Source organism: Castor canadensis, chromosome 2, assembly GCF_047511655.1.
Source record: "Castor canadensis chromosome 2, mCasCan1.hap1v2, whole genome shotgun sequence".
Lineage (NCBI taxonomy): Eukaryota > Metazoa > Chordata > Mammalia > Rodentia > Castoridae > Castor > Castor canadensis.
The window spans coordinates 178232881-178250431 of NC_133387.1; the positions used below are offsets into that span (position 1 = coordinate 178232881).

The following is a 17551-nucleotide window of genomic DNA, read 5'->3' on the forward strand; positions in this document are numbered from 1 at the left end:
TGAAAAACTAGTCACGCAATTAGGGGCCCCTCTTGCACTATAATCTATAAAAACAACCACCATCTTATAAGACATTGGAGTACATGTTCAAGGCTGCTTGAATTTGGTGTCTTCCATGTATATCCTCTTTGTTCTTAAGTAGGATATTTATATCTCAATTGACAGTATAAATTGATATTTACCATATTTCTTATGGTGTTGAAGTCTTTTAAAAAGAAACAAATAAATGAAATCATAAATTTCATTCCTTTTAGACTCTAAAACATAGTTTTATTGGATAGCTAAAGTGATACCTTAATAGAATAAAGACTAGACTAATTTTGAAGAGCAGGAGAAAAGAAGAGAACAGAGGGAAGAAGACAGGACATGGTCTCTAGAAACTTATGCTTAAGTGAAAATTGATCAAACATATTTTCAAATAAGTACAGAGTATAAGAAGTAGCAACAATACCTTGTTTTGGCAAATTAATAAGAAGGAAAAGTCTGGATTAATCTGCAAAATGGTCTTTGAAGGAACAAAACTATGTCACCTTCCACACATTCCCTACAACATACCTTAGAACAGGAGGCCACTTTTCTCAGAGCCAATTTCACATCCTTGTTTCTCAAGAAATAAATCAAAGGATTGAGAGAAGGAGTGACAACACTGTTTAGCACCTGAACAACAGAATCTAGCCAAGGGCTAGAAGCTGGCCAAAGGTAGACAAGCAATGCAGGTCCATAAAAGAAAAGGATAAAAGTAAGGTGGGCACTGCAGGTGGAGAAGGCTCTGCACCTGCCTTCTGAGGAATGGATTTTCAATATGGATATAATAATATGAGTGTATAAAGTGAGAATAAGGAGAAAGCACATAAGTACAACAACACCTATGTTGGTGAAACTCACTGAATATGCTAATGAGGTGCCTGCACAAGCCAGGGGCAACACCACTGGAATATCATAGAAAAAATTAGCAACTTCATTGGGGCCACAGTAGGGTAACTTGAAAGTAAGAAATGTGAGGATACTCCCATGTAGACAGCCCCCCAGCCAAGTGCCCACTGTCAGGCAGGTATACAACTTCTGGTTCATGATGACCATGTATTGCATAGGGTGACAAATAGCCACAAAGCAGTCAGAGGCCATCACTGTATACAAGAAACACTCAGTGCCACCCAGGGTGTGGTAAAAGAAGATCTGGGAGGCACAGCCTTGGAAAGATATGATGTGACCTTGCCCCACTAGCTGGACCATCATCTTTGGGGTATTCACAGAAGGAAATAATATGTCAAACACTGACAGGTTTCCCAGGAAGAAATGCATGGCGGTGTGGAGATTGGAGGAAGCCAAAATGGTGAAGAAGATGAGTAGATTTCCTAGCAAGGCAAAGAGGTAGAAGGCCAGGAACAGGATAAAAATCATGGTCTCCAGCCCTTCACAGTTAGAAATTCCTGGACTGTGCTCAGGCATATCCTGCCACTGTGCCTGGGAACTGCACCCTGGACCAGCCAGGTGGCCCTGTTGCTCACACATTCTTCACTGCAGCCTCCACAGACAGTGCCTCAGACAGATCTTGGTTCACTTCCAGCTGTGTGACCATGGGCTCGCTCCTAAGCATCAGTTTCCCCTACGTGAAATAGGTCTACCACCGTCTCTCCTTCATATAGCTATCGAAGATACTGAAGGACATGCTAAATTATACACAGAGAATTAAGAAAGAAGTTGGATGTGCAGCCAGACGCCAGCACCCAGACCACTTGCGAAGATGCAGACCACAAGGTGAGCTAAGCAGCACGCAGTACTCCTACAGACAACCCTGGCCAGATCAGCATAGCACCCCAGACAGCCCAACCCCCACCCAGGGAAAAAAGAAAAAAAAACTGAATAATAAGCAATAACAACAAAAAAGACACATAGCAAAGAGGGCAGGGTGCCCTGAGCGCCAAAGTGGTGGGGAGGGGCAACCCCTCATGAAACTGTAAATAAACAAGCCAGCCAGAGAAGGCAGGAGCGGTGGCCCCCGCCCAGCAACTAGGAGCAGGAAAGCTTGTAAAAGCGGCAGTGGGAGGAAAATTCCACAGGAGAGGGGGGAAGGCTCACTTCTCACATGAACTGTAAATAAACACACTGGCCTGAGAAAGTGGGTGCAGTGTCACCTCCCCAGTGTGCTTGGAAAGGGGAAAGCTTGTAGCAGTGGCTCACGCACAGGAGAACTCTGAGTTAACAAAGCCTGCAGGGCCAGGTGAGTGTTCAGCTCACTCCTGAGATCTGCATAAATAAGGCCTCCAGCAACAGCAGGCTGACAGCAGTGGGCAGGCAAGCCACAGACACAGATAGCCATTCACAGAACTGTCTCCAGACTCTTTTCTTTCCTCTCTTCCTTTGATGAGACAACAACTGAACTACACCTACATGCTGAAAAACTTACTGAAACTGTACTGCATTTGAACTTGGGACACTTTGTGGTGTTTTGTTTTTTTTTTTGGTTTGGTTTGGTTTGGTTCATTTGGGTTTTTTTCCCCTTTGATGAGAAAATGACAAAACTACTACTGAGATGCCATCTCCAGGACTGGAGGCTCAGGGACTAAAACAAAAATTATTAAGACTGAAACTTTATTGCATTTGAACTTGGAAATTTTTTTAGTTTTTTTATTTTTTATTTTTATTTATTTTTATTTTATTTTATTTTCTCATTCCTCTCTCTGTCTCTCTAATGCCTATTTAGCTTACTCTTGATTAGTACACTATCTCTCCCTGTTTATATCTTTGAAACTTTTTTGTTTGTTTTGTTTTGTTTTACTTGTTTGTTTTTCCTACTTTCTGTAACTTCTTTGCTTTCCCTCTCCTCTCACCCTTCCATTCTAAATATCACCATTTTTATTATTACAAGCTATAAAATGCTTAATAGCACACAGTACAGGGACAATAACAACACCAAGGGCGATGATGGGAAGACAGAAAAAACAGGGAAACCAGTTTCCTCATAGCAAAAAATTAGTACAGGAACCAGAGGGAAATGAAGAAAACAGATACTCAGATCCAGACTCCAACAAAATGAAGATAAACTATGGCAAAGAACCCAATGAAGCCCACAAGAATAATTTAAAAGAAGACATACTACAGGTACTCAATGAGAATTTTATAGAGATGATACTGGATAGGGTCAACCAAAATGTACAGGAGACACTCAAGAAATTCCAAGACAACAAAAATAGAGAATTTGAAAAAACACAAGAAGAAATAAAAGAAACCATAAAAGCACTGTATAAACACCAAAGTGAAACAGAGAAAATGATGAATAAACAGATAAATGAACTCAGGACAAAAATAGACAACATTAAAGAGGAAACCACCCAGGATATGGAAAACCTCAGAAAAAAGAATGAAACAGAGCTGCAAAACAAAACAGAAGACCAATCCAGAACTTGAAGATGAAATGGTAATTAAAGGAAAAACTGAAGAACTATTAATTAAACAACTCAGGACATGTGAAAAGAAAATGCAAGAACTCACCGACTCCATCAAAAGACCAAACTTGAGAATCATGGGCATTGAAGAAGGAGAAGAGGTGCAAGTGAAGGGAATGCGTAATATATTCAACAAAATAATAACAAAACAACTAAGACAACTAAATGACAGGAATCACCACATACCTATCAGTACTAACACTTAATGTTAACGGACTTAATTCACCCATCAAAAGGCACTGCTTGCCAAAATGGATTAAAAAGGAAGATCCAACAATTTGTTGCTTACAGGAGACCCATCTCACCAACAGAAATAAGCATAGGCTTAGTATGAAAGGCTGGAAGAACATTTACCAAGCCAATGGCCCCCGAAAATAGGCAGGAGTAGCAATAATTATCTCTGACAAAGTAGACTTCAAACCTACACTGATCAAACAAGATAAAGAAGGACATTCCATACTAATAAAAGGGGAAATAGACCAAAAGGAAATAACAATTATCAACCTATATGTACCCAATGTCAATGCACCCAATTTCATCAAACATACCCTGAAGGACCTAAAAGCATGTATTAACTCCAACACAGTGGTCGTGAGAGACTTAACAGCCCATTATCATCAATAGATAGGTCATCCAAACAAAAAAATCAATAAAGAAATCCTAGCTCTAAAATAAACAGTAGATCAAATGGACCTACTTGATGTCTACAGAACATTACATCCAACTTCTATACATATACATTCTTCTCAGCAGCCCATGGAACTTTCTCCAGAATAGATCATATCCTAGGGCACAAAGCAAGCCTCAGCAAATATAAAAAAATAGAAATTATACCATGCATTTTATCTGACCACAATGCAATAAAACTAGAACTCAACAAAAAAGTAAAGACAAAAAAACATGCAAACAGCTGGAAAATGAATAACTCATTATTTAATGAACAATGGGTCATTGATGAAACAAAAGAGGAAATTAAAAAGTTCCTGGAAGTCAATGAAAATGAAAGCACAACCTACTGGAACTTATGGTACACAGAAAAAGCAATCCATCTAAAATCAGGAACTAGAAAAGGATGCCCACTATCTCCACTCCTATTCAACATAGTACTGGAATTCCTAGCCAAAGCAATTAGGCAAGAAGAAGGAATAAAACAAATAGGTAAAGAAACTGTCAAAATATCCCTATTTGCAGACGACATGATCCTATACCTTAAAGACCCAAAAAAACTCTACTCAAAAGCTCCTAGACACCATCAATAGCTACAGCAAGGTAGCAGGATATAAAATCAACATAGAAAAATCATTTGTATTTCTATACGCTAATAATGAACAAACTGAGAAAGAATATATGAAAACATTTCCTTTTACAATAGCCTCAAAAAAAATCAAATACCTAGGTGTAAACCTAACAAAGGATGTGAACGACCTCTACAAGGAAAACTATAAATTTCCAAAGAAAGAGATTGAGGAAGACTATAGAAAATGGAGAGATCTCCCATGCTCATGGATTGGTAGAATCAACATAGTAAAAATGTCTATACCCCCAAAAGTAATCTACATGTTTAATGCAATTCCCATCAAAATTCCAATGACATTCATTAAAGAGATTGAAAAATCTACTGTGAAATTTATATGGAAACACAAGAGGCCATGAATAGCCAAGGCAATATTCAGTCAAAAGAACAATGCTGGAGGTATCACAATACCCAACTTCAAACTATATTACAAAGCAATAACAATAAAAACAGCATGGTACTGGCAGAAAAACAGACATGAAGACCAGTGGAACTAAATAGAGGACCCTATGAAGCCACACAACTATAACCAATTTGTCTTTGACAAAGGAGTTAAAAATATACAATGGAGAAATAGCAGCCTCTTCAACAAAAACTGCTGGGAAAACTGGTTAGCAGTCTGCAAAAAACTGAAACTAGATCCATGTATATCACCCTATACCAAGATTAACTCAAAATGGATCAAGTACATTAATATCAGATTCCAAACTCTAAAGTTGATACAAGAAAGAGTAGGAAATACACTGGAATTAATAGGTATAGGCAAGAACTTTCTCAATGGAACCCAGCAGCACAGCAACTAAGAGATAGCATAGTTAAATGGGACCTCATAAACTAAAAAGCTTCTGGTCAACAAAAGAAATGGTCTTTAATCTGAAGAGAACACCCACAGAGTGGGAGAAAATATTTGCCAAGTACACATCAGGCAAAGTACTGATAAGCAGAGTATACAGGGAAATCAAAAAACTAAATTATCCCAAAGTTAATAAACCAATAAAGAAATGGGCAAGTGAACTAAACAGAACTTTCTCAAAAGAAGAAATTCAAATGGCCAAAAAACACATGAAAAAATGCTCACCATCTCTAGCAATAAAGGAAATGCAAATTAAAACCACACTAAGATTCCACCTCACCCATGTTAGAATAGCCATCATTAGCAACACCACCAACAACAGGTGTTGGTGAGGATGTGGGGAAAAAGGAACCCTCTTACACTGTTGGTGGGAATGTAAAGTAATACAACCACTCTGGAAAAAAATTTTTAAGCTACTTAAAAAGCTAAACATTGATCTACCATTTGATCCAGCAATACCACTCTTGGGGATATATCCAAAGACTGTGACACAGGTTACTCCAGAGGCACCTGCACACCCCTGTTTATTGCGGCACTATTCACAATAGCCAAGTTATGGAAACAGCCAAGATGCCCCACTGCTGACGAATGGATTAAGAAAATGTGGTATCTATACACAATGGAATTTTATGCAGCCATGAAGAAGAACAAAATGTTATCATTCGCTGGTAAATGGATGGAATTGGAGAACATCATTCTGAGTGAGGTTAGCCTGGCTTAAAAGACCAAAAATTGTATGTTCTCCCTCATATGTGGACATTACATCAAGGGCAAACACAACAAGGGGATTGGACTTTGAGCACATGATAAAAGCGAGAGCACACAAGGGAGGGGTGAGGATAGGTAAGACACCCAAAAAACTAGCTAGCATTTGTTGCCCTTAATGCAGAGAAACTAAAGCAGATACTTTAAAGCAACTGAGGCCAATAGGAGAAGGGGACCAGGAACTAGAGAAAAGGTTAGATCAAGAAGAATTAACCTAGAAGGTAACACCCACACACAGGAAATCAATGTGAGTCAATGCCCTGTATATCTATCCTTATCTCAACTAGCAAAAACCCTTGGTCCTTCCTATTTGCTTATACTCTCTCTTCAACAAAATTAGAGGTAAAGGCAAACAGTTTCTGCCAGGTAGTGAGGGGGTGGGAGGGGAGCGGAAGGGAGTGGGGGTGGGGTAACGAAGGGGGTGGGGGGTTAACGGAAGTGGTGGGGGAAGTGGGGAGAAATTACCCAAACATTGTATGCACATATGAATAAAATAAAATTTTTTTAAAAAAATAAAAATAAATAAAATTGAAATTATCAGAAAAAAAAATGAAATTCCCAACAGGATGAACTCTGTCACGGAGGTATAGTTTCTCCTGTTCATGTGGCAGGCAGCCCTGGAAAAGCAAAGCAAGGGTCATGCTGTGAGACCACAAGTAACTGAGGAGAGCTTCACAGCAAAGGATTTCTGTCTAAGGCAGTGGCTGTGAATGAAAGAAGGCCAGTGAGGGAAAGGGGCCAGTAATACATCTGACCTTGACATCAATAATATGTCATATTTGGCCTCAGTTTCTTCACAAGTTAGGCAGCAGAATAGTTTTTAGTTAGTAAACATTTTAGGGTAATCAACTCTTGTCCCTAATTTAATTTAGTTTCTTCAAATCTGTTTTATCATCAAATATATTGGTCATCTCTGTTCCCCAAGATAAATTTTGTGCAAGGTGATAACTTCATTTTAGCATCATCCTAGTCATAGTTTTGTTATTAAATCAGTCACCTAACTACATGTATACAAATATTTGAATCTAAACAGAAATAATATACCTGTTAATTTTAACTTTTAAGATACTCTTTTCATCCTTCATCATTTCTATTCAAGTAGGAAGCATATAATTCATATTTATAAACTCTTCACACACACAGAAAGTGAGTAGGGTCTAGAAGAAGGTATTGCACAGAAATAGAAATAACTATAGCATCACAGTAGATATTCTCCCTCTTCACTTAGGTTTTCTTCCTAAACTACAGATTTCACAACTACCAGTTTCAGTTGCATTAATATTATTTAAGCTTAATAAATAATATCAGCACTAGATAAACCACAACCTGAGTTATGTTTTCTGTGCCCGATTTCTCCTACTGTTTTGTTTTGCCTTCCATTGTATTTTAATCTACCATCTGTTGCCACAAGATTTAACTACTTTTTCTCCCCTGTTTTCAATACTTGTTAACAAGAAACATCTGATATTTCTGTGCTGTTTTATAGATTGCTGCTCTGTTCATTTCCTGTATTATTTCAATTTTGCCAATTGTAAAAGTTTTTGCCATGTATAAAAATCTCAGCAACTAGTGGCAAGAACGAATAGGTGAAGGAAGCAGGAGCTCTTCAGAGCATTGCTGCCCTCAGTCTCCTAGCCAGGCCCTGTGTGAGGCTGGACCTCCACAAGGTATAGGAGTAGTTGTGACCCTAACAAAGATACAGATAGGACATAGAATGACTCATTTTTCTAATCTAGAATCAACTAAACTTCATGCATGTAAGACTAAAGTGAGAGTGATAATGCAGTATTAGCAAAAGCACTGCAGATGTGATGACTTTATAATTAGAAATAAAGTTTCAGGTATCTGTAGGAGTTCAGAAAAGCAAAGTAAGTCACATATGTATGAGAATGTACTATTCTTTAGGCTCTAAATAGCATGTTACATACACTGGCAGAAATTTTTTAAAAAATTTTAAGATAGAAGTGCCTAAACTCTCCCTTTAATCTGAACTTTTCTTTTTCTTAGCTCAGTAATCCAATTTGCCCTACTAAGTGACCCAGGTGTCTGGTCCATATTGCCTTGGGCAAAGTATAAATATTACATTACCTTAGGCAACACTTTCAAAATCCTTCCCATTCGTCCTCTGCAGTCAGTACAGCACACCTTCATGCACAGCTAGTCTCAAGAAATGATCTCGCATCTAAGACAGGCTTTCAACACACCTTGGAGAGAGTCACTTGCAAAGTACTTAAGTTCCACCAAGGACTTCAAGCAGAACCTACAGGATCATCTCTCAGGGAAACATAAGGAGTTTTTCTCCACTAAGAGGGAAAATTAGATGTTTTCTTAAACTCTAAATTCTAAAATTTATACTCAATATTTGTGGTTTATAAACTTTTTGAGCTTCACTGTCACCATACTCATTTACATTTGCATTTTATCTCATTGTTAATGACATGACAAAGATGTACATTTTTCTGTTAAAGGAAGTTATCATATTGATGAGTACATGTTAAGAGTAGGAATAATTTCTAAACCTATACTAATTGCAAAGTAGTATTCCTGTACAATGAACCTATTCCCTTCCATATCACCCACCTTCTCCCTACAAGCTATTCTCCTGACACACACACACACACACACACAGACACACACACTCACTCACTCACACTTTCCTCCAACTCTTCTCCCCTCCCTTTCCCAGTCCTAGCTTACTAATGGATTGCTGAACTCAGCCACATGAAAGAATTCTCTTCAGTTCCCTAATTCTTCTTCCCTGGCTTGAGCAGATGAATTGACCAGAACACAGAGGAAGTTTCAGTATGATAGAAGAAAGCAAAGAAAGAGAGCAATGGTTAATAGAAGCAGGCAGAGATTTTAACACATATCAGTGGATTTAAAAATCACATTAAAAAGAGGTAAAGACATGCTGTCCAAAATTTCTAAGAAGTTTCCTCAGTCAAAACTAGTTTGCATAGGAAACATGGCACAGAGCCTTCTTGAGTACAAGATATAGATTCCAAACATAGCCCTTCTGTTAGCCTAGTCCTGAAATTCTGAATTTATGATGTTTTTAAATTGGAGAGTATTAATGGACCTGGAATCTTTTGAGAAAATGTCTCCAATGACCCAATCCACTATTCAGGAAGCAGAAAAGAGCAAAGGGAGTAATTATGGGCTTCAATTATTTCCTTATGCTCTTTCCCATTCTCTGTCACATTATTTTATAATTTGACATATTCATAATGGAAGTAGTATGAAAATGAACAACCTACTTTATATAATTTGAGAATCCAGAAAAATATTATATTTCCTCTATCTTAATATTATTAATGTGAATATTTTAGTGTGTTCATTCCAGTCACTCCAACATATGTTCATGGCATTAACTACTTATAGTCATGTTATATATGTATAACATATTTTGTTTAATTTTAGTTTATATTTTTTCAAAATAGTTTTCATATCATTCAGTTGTTGCAACTATCATTTTCTCTAAAAGCAATTTTTTACCTGTTACATGTACCTACTTACTCAAACATCTTCATTTTTCTAGATGTATATTTTTTAATACTTATCCCATTTTTATGTTAATAAAGAAATACAAATAGAGAGAAAGCTTAAAAGATGATCAATAGATAGAAAGATGATTGTATATACAATGCTCTGTAATTAACCTCTTAGCTCAAACAATATTCCATACTAAACACTTTATTAAGGATATGCTCACTAAAGTAAAAATATTTTAAAATTAATAAATATTATAGTTTTGAAGATTATTGTCAAATTATTTTTGGTATAGTGCTGGTGAAGACCAATTTTACCAGCATTATAAATTAGCATATTTAAAGTATTTTTCATAAGCAACTGACAACTAACTGCATATAATATTCATTTTTCAATAAGTTGGACAACTGGACAAGTAAAAAATAAAACTAATCATTTACCAAATACATAAACAAAATCAAAATCAATTTCAAGTTTATTATAAACTCAATTTTATAAAGAAAACAATACAGCTTTTGTTAGTCAAATTGGGAGAAATCTTTTTCACCTACATATGGAAACTAACAGCAGTAAGGAAAACGTTGGAATTTTTGTCACTTTAGTATTGCAAACATAATTTTAGAATAAATAAGAAAACAAGTGAAAGGGAAAGTGTTTGCAGCAAATGTCATTCCCAAGAATTCTTATTCAAACTTTAAAAAGAACTCCTTAAATCAAAAAATCTAACCTAAGTATAGGCAAATGATTTGATCAGACTTCACAAAGCCAGAAGCATAAGTGGCCAATAGACTTAATGCTTTAAAATCATCTGGAATGTATTTTTGTCAGAACATAGAGATTTCTCCATGATAATTCAACATATATGTGGTAGGAAAATATATGGGTATTCAAGGCAGAATTTCTCCAATACTCAAATATTTGAACACCTCAGTATCTGTAAGTATATCTCTTACATTAGTGTAATACACATGAATAAAAAGAATAAATTTATCATTACACATATTCTATGGTATGGATCTTAAATATTCCCCCCAAAAGCTCATGTGCTGAAGGTTTAATCCCCAGCTAATGATGTTATGGGGAGGCAGTAGCAACTTTAGAAAATAGACCTACTTGGGGAATATAGGTCATTGGGCATGCCCTTGAATGGTGTATTGGCAACTTGACTCCCTTCCTTTCTCTCCTTTTGCTTTCCAGCCTTCATGAGATGAGTAGTTTTCCTTCACCATGTGTTTATGGCCATGATGTCTGGCCTCTCCACAAACCCAAATCAAAAGGACCAAGTGATCATGAACTAAAACATCTAAAATCATAAACCCAAATAAATCTTCCTTCTTTTAAGTTGATTACATCAGGCATATTTTCACACAAATGGAAAGTTTATTAACACAACATATCAATCTGAAGTGTCTTCCAAACTTAATTTATTTGTATATGATTCCATTTATTTAAAATTTTAAAATGCAAATCTTAGCTCTTTTGTTTTCAATGCCTTGAAAAGTGATAAGAAATCAGTATAATCATAGAAGTCATGAGAAGTGATGGACAGGATTGAGTTTGCAATGGAGATGAGAGAACTTAAAGGTAGCTGGCAATGTTTAGCTTTTTAAATTGGGTGGTGATGACAAAATATTTGCATTATAATAAATTTTGAAGTGTGCATTTTTGTTTATAAGTTTTTATCCACACATGTTTCATGCCACACACAAGGTAAATAACTAAAAAATAGTTGCATTAGAAGTTTTCTATTCTAGCCCCATACAATCATAGGTATTATATTTATCCTGCCACTCTAACTAAATAGCAGGCTGGATCAAAAAGCATAGTAACAGATCTTTTCAGAATTGGACAATAGGCAGCAGAAAAGTATAATTCCTGAGAAAGGAGAAAAATGAGCTGAGTACTTCTGCTGAGAGGTGTATTCGGGACCGTGGTGCATGGATGGAGGCCTCAAAGCAGGGCCAAGGGTATCGCTGCCTTAAGAGCCAGGGTTAGGAGTTCATACTGATGAATAAATAATACCAAATTTACAAATTGGCCTTTAGAAAATTGAGTAGGCAGGAAACTTCCAAGCTCATTGTTTGATTCTGGAATTAACTCGATACTAAAAATAAAGATATCAAAGAGAAAGAGCTACCAATCTGTATCCTTTATAGATAAAGATACAATTCTTAAAATTTTAAGAAACTGATTCTATTAGGTATTAAAGGTGATTTTTATCATGATCAAGTGGGAATGATTCCAGGAATATAAGTTTGATTTAATATTCAAAACTCAAACAATGTAATTCATAATACTAACATGCTAAGAAAGGAAAACTATAATCACCTCTATAGATGAAGAAAAGGGATAGATTGCAAAATTAATCCTGGTGAAAAATCTCTGATGGGGCTGGGGATATGGCTCAAGCAGTAGAGCACTTGCTCAGCAAGCACAGGGCCTTAAGTTCAAACACCAGAGCAACCACCAGAACTGACACAATGTGCTGAAATGAACACTGAAATTGCACATTGTTGAGAGAAACCAAAGACATAATGGTGTTTGTGAGTTTGATAATATTGTTAAGGTGTCAGCTCTCCATTATTGACCTATTGATTCAATGCAATGTTTATCAAAATCCAGCACATTTATTTGTATACATTAGCAAGTTGATTCTAACATTCACATGGAAATGCAAAGGACTTGCATAGCAAAAATTATTGCAAAAAAATAAGTAATGTTAGAGGAGTGGTTCCGTGGTAGAGCCAGGCCAGTGATGAAGCGCCACCCTTCTGAAGTCTTCTTAGAGCATCAGCAGAAATCCCCAGAATGTGGGGGTGGAATCAGAGGGGTCTGTCTCCATGAGGAAAGATCATCAGTGCAGATTCTTAATGACGCTGGAAGTTCTGGCTTATTTATCAAATAGATTCTCACTGGCTTTTACTGAGACAGGGCCAAAAAAGATGGATCATTCCGTTTTTATTCCTGAAAAGGTTAAAATTCAGCAAATGTTATTTCTGTGTTCTTCCTGATATAAAAAAGTATTGAACAAGATGTACAGCTCTCATAAAAGATATAAGTAATCCTTGAAAAATAGAAATAGGCAAACAATAATATTTTCTTCCTAATATAGTAACACAGGAAAGAAAATTAATAGATGCTTAATTTGGAAAAGTAAAGGTGAAATTAATATTATATGAAGATGATAACGTTATAGGTATATAACCCAAGAGAGTCAAGTTGAAGTTAACAGCATTCGTAAAGGTCTGTGAAAAAGCTGAAATGACATATGAATCAGCACAACATAATAGCATGTATTTGACAAAGAGATTTTGAAATATTAAGTAGAGCTGATTGTAATTAAATATTGAAATGATCTTTTGAGGAAGTATGGTGATTTTATATTGATTAAAGACATCTTAACCTCAATGCATATCCAATGTCAGAAAATTGAGGGCTGTAATAGATTAATTACCAGAAATACTAATGTAAGGGGCTTTGGTTCTTCAAAATCTATTCCATACAGAGTGACATTATCCATATAAAGTTGACAGATTTTCTAATGGCACAAAAGGCACAAGAAGCTGACATTTCCTTCTTTAAAACTAACAGCTTTATCAGCTCACTTTTGCTTCTGGTTTTCATAATTTCATTTCCCTGATAGCTAAGACATAAATTAATTCTAGAAGAAAGGTATGACGTTTTTTCTTTATTCATAATAAGTCAAACTAAAGAAATTTCACAGCAAGTGTAAACATGTTTTAAGCTAAGAGAAGGTATAAAGGTAGAAGCCTCAGAGAAGAGGAGAAAATCTCTGAGCCAGAAAATATTAAGTAATATCTGTTCTTGGCCAGGAGCTCACCTAGTATAAGTCTGCCAAGTCCCAGAGGGGGGATGTTTAATTAGCAAGATGTTTATTCTGAACATCCCTGGAGCAGAGAAGACTAACTATATTCACCAGAAAGTTAAAGATCCATCACAGAAACTACAAACTTCACCAGAGAAATGTCCCTTTGGGGAAGAAAGCCCATATTTTCCACTTTTGAACTCAGAGAAAAATCAAGGGGTGGAATAAATCATTCCCTATAGAAGACGTCTTCAAGCCCAGAGCACCATGTTTGTTTATTTGAAAATTAAATTTTGGTTAAATAAAATAGCTTATGAAATGGTGGTCCATCAAAGCAGAATGAATTTTAACAGGTGCGTTTAGATAAAATTCTTAGTGTTTATGATAATGTTGAAACTTTATCCTCATCCATGAAGAATGTAGGGTCACAGCATTATCTCCTGAGATATCAAATCAGTGTTACCTCTATTTAAAAAGAGTTTGTTTCCATAGCATTTTTCCTGTGGTTCCAATTGTGAACGAAAAAGAATACTCCTGATCAAGGATCGAGACTTTCTTTAAACCTGGAATTCTAACTAATTATACAAAACTCAGCTGCAAAATTGGTAAGTAGCAAAAATTAGTGAAACCTCAGCATTTCTTCATTATTGAGCACTTTGGAGTGATTACAATGTAATTATGATCACAGTTCTGGTTTTCTTCACTCTTGTTTAGCCTTGGGTTAGATTCGTAGTCATTTTACAAAGGCATTACATGCTCTTATGAAAGACTCAAAATCCTGTAAGACGTAAATGAATTAACTGCTATCTCTTTACCTTGACATTATAGTCCTGACCACCCAACTCAGTTACAGCTGAATTCCACAGTGGAAAAGCCTGTTCCTATCAGAGAGGCAAAAATGAAAATATGCTGCAGATATGGATCTGTATGACAGAAGCAGCCAGCCTAGAAATTAGTCAAAAGATGCTCTGTTGGGTTTGTTTGGTTTTTTTTTTAATGAGGTCCAAGACTCCCGCCAACTTTCCCTTCAGTTCTTCATCCCTTTTCACCACTTTTCTCTTTGAATATATAATTCCCAGGATACCTAGTCTACTCTTTGAAGAATGAGGACTTGAGTTCAAGCTCTGGAATAATAGAAATCCTAAAAACAATAAAAATAGTTTTAAATTATGTCTTTTATCTATTCTTAGAGACACAATTGTGTTCATTTCATAACAAGTATATTATTATATTTAATTCAGTCCTGAAACTCAAATGCCAGTGATACAGTTGAGTTCTTTTTATTATTTATGATAGCTAATTCTTCTTGGGAATCTCAAAATACACTGAGATGATTTTATCCTGCTTTAGAAAGAGGATGAGTGATTGCTTAATATCCTGGAGAGAGAAATAATGAATATTTGTAAATAAATATATGTATGATAAGGGAGTTGAGGAAAGAAATGGTGCTCTGACCACTACTGCATCAGTTTAGTTTCAGATTTTTCATTCAATTAGGAAGGCATGGTTGAGGTAAGACAGGGGAAAAGAAGGCAGGCTGCAGTTTTCCCAGACCATTGCTGATACCCTATGCTATTACACCTGCCACTGACCAAAGAGGTGTAGGAATAGGAAAGCAGTTTTCCCTCATTTTGAATGGGAGATTGCTGGAGAAATTTTATTGAAATGGAAATTCCCCGATGATTAGAACTGAATGTGTGTGTGTGTGTGTGTGTGTGTGTGTGTGTGTGTGTGTGTGTGTGTAAGAGAGAGAGAGAGACTGGAATAAAAGCTTGGTGCTAGGAGAAAGTTATTACCACTGAATAGTTATTACTTGGGTATATATACATATAATTCTACAGAAAACAGAATACTAAATTTTCTCCTCTTTTTAAAATGTAACTTAGTTTGTATGAATTCACTACTCCTTTCCATTTGGCTGATTTTTGTAATGCAATAGGAAAACACCAAGGGCTGGCAGAGTGGGTCAAGTGGTAGAGTACCTGCTTAGCAAGTAGTAGGCCCTGAGTTCAAAACTAAAGTTGCATCAAAAAAAACAGAAAAGAAAAGAAAGGAAACACCATTCCTCTTCAAACCTCCGTTTTTTGAAGGACCTATGTAACAGATGAAGAAAAATTTTACCCTTGTGTTCTCCACCAGACAAAAATGTAGTTACAATATTTGATATTAAATATGTTATCTGTAAATACTAGATTCATCTTCCTATCTGTAGGGGCATATCTCTGTATATGAGAAGAAATGACAAATGACAGCCTCGTGACAATGTTCTTCCTCATAGGTCTTCCCCACCCACCCTCGCTGGACACCATACTTTTTGGACTCTTCCTGATGATTTATGTTCTCACTGTGCTGGGAAACCTCCTCATCCTGCTGGTGATCAGAGTGGATTCTCACCTCCACACACCCATGTACTACTTCCTTATCAACCTGTCCTTCATTGACATGTGGTTCTCCACTGTCACGGTGCCCAAAATGCTCATGACTTTGGCATCCCCGGAAGGCAGGGCTATCTCCTTCCACAGCTGTGTGGCCCAGCTTTATTCTTTCCATTTCCTGGGGAGCACTGAGTGTTTCCTTTACACAGTCATGTCATATGATCGCTACTTGGCCATCAGTTACCCACTCAGGTACACCACCATGATGAGTGGGACAACGTGTGCTGTCCTGGCCATTAGCACCTGGATCAGTGGCTCCCTGCACTCTGCTGCCCAGACCACCTTGACATTCCGTTTGCCCTACTGTGGGCCCAAACAGATCCAGCATTACTTCTGTGATGCACCACCCATCCTCAAGTTGGCCTGTGCAGACACCTCAGCCAATGAGATGGTCATCTTTGTGAACATCGGGGTAGTGGCTTTGGGCTGCTTTTTCCTAATAGTGCTGTCCTATGTGTCCATTGTGTGCTCCATCCTGAGAATCCGCACCTCAGAGGGGCGACACAGAGCCTTTCAGACCTGTGCCTCCCACTGCATTGTGGTCATCTGTTTCTTTGGTCCTGGTCTTTTCATCTATTTACATCCAGGCTCCAGAGATGCTGTGGATGGGGTTGTGGCTGTTTTCTACACTGTGCTGACACCCCTGCTCAACCCTGCTGTGTATACCCTGAGGAACAAAGAGGTGAAGAAAGCACTGTTTAAGCTGAAAGGTGGAGCAGTGTATACTCAGAGTAAATAACCAAATAACTAAGGTAAAGACCAGTTATTCCTAACATTTTTTAAATTCCTAATTAAATTATATTTTCAACTGGAATATACTTGAGAATAGCATTTCAAATATCTATTAGGTTTTTATTTAGTTTTGAAATGGTTAGTTATGGTCATTACTTTGAGGTAATATTTACATAGGTAAGATCCAAAAATCATAAGTATACAATTTGATACATCTTAACAAAATAACAAACATTACAATCAAAATATGGAATTTTATCATCTCAGAAAATCCCCTGGTGCCTTCTTCCAATCACCACTCCATATGACACCCCTCCTCCCACCACAGGCATGGCTCTTCCCACTTGTATCAGCCTGTTAGCTTTATACTGTTCTTACAAGCACATAACATCATCCTAAGACAGTCTCTATTGTGTCTGCCTTCTTTTGCTCAACGTAACTTTTTAAGATTCATTCATTTTGTTGTGTCTATCAGTAGTTCATCCATTTTTTAATTCTTTGGTAAATTACCCAATGTTAACTATTAAATGAAATAGTTAATAAAATGTTAATTCTTTCTAAATATCATTTGTCAAAATCCCAGTTATAGTACCCATTGAGTGGTGATAATCTAAGAGGAAGGATAGTAGTCCTCTCTTGCTTTTATGTTCCATTAAGGAAATCATTAGAAAAGTAATTTATCTTTACCGTGTATGTAAATAACTTTCCAGA

At 36.7% G+C, this 17551-nt stretch overlaps 2 protein-coding genes across 2 annotated transcripts; one reads left to right on the forward strand and one right to left on the reverse strand.

Annotated features, from left to right (window-relative positions):
* Nucleotides 1-465: 465 nt before the first annotated feature.
* On the reverse strand, nucleotides 466-1611 carry LOC109674529 (olfactory receptor 10D3-like). The gene has a single exon (XM_020151473.2). It carries the CDS (start codon nucleotides 1510-1512, stop codon nucleotides 466-468), a length of 1047 nt encoding a protein of 348 aa, XP_020007062.2. The 5' UTR covers nucleotides 1513-1611.
* A 14300-nt stretch (nucleotides 1612-15911) lies between these two features.
* On the forward strand, nucleotides 15912-16847 carry LOC109674528 (olfactory receptor 10G7). Its single transcript, XM_020151471.2, has one exon. It carries the CDS (start codon nucleotides 15912-15914, stop codon nucleotides 16845-16847), a length of 936 nt encoding a protein of 311 aa, XP_020007060.1.
* Nucleotides 16848-17551: the final 704 nt, after the last annotated feature.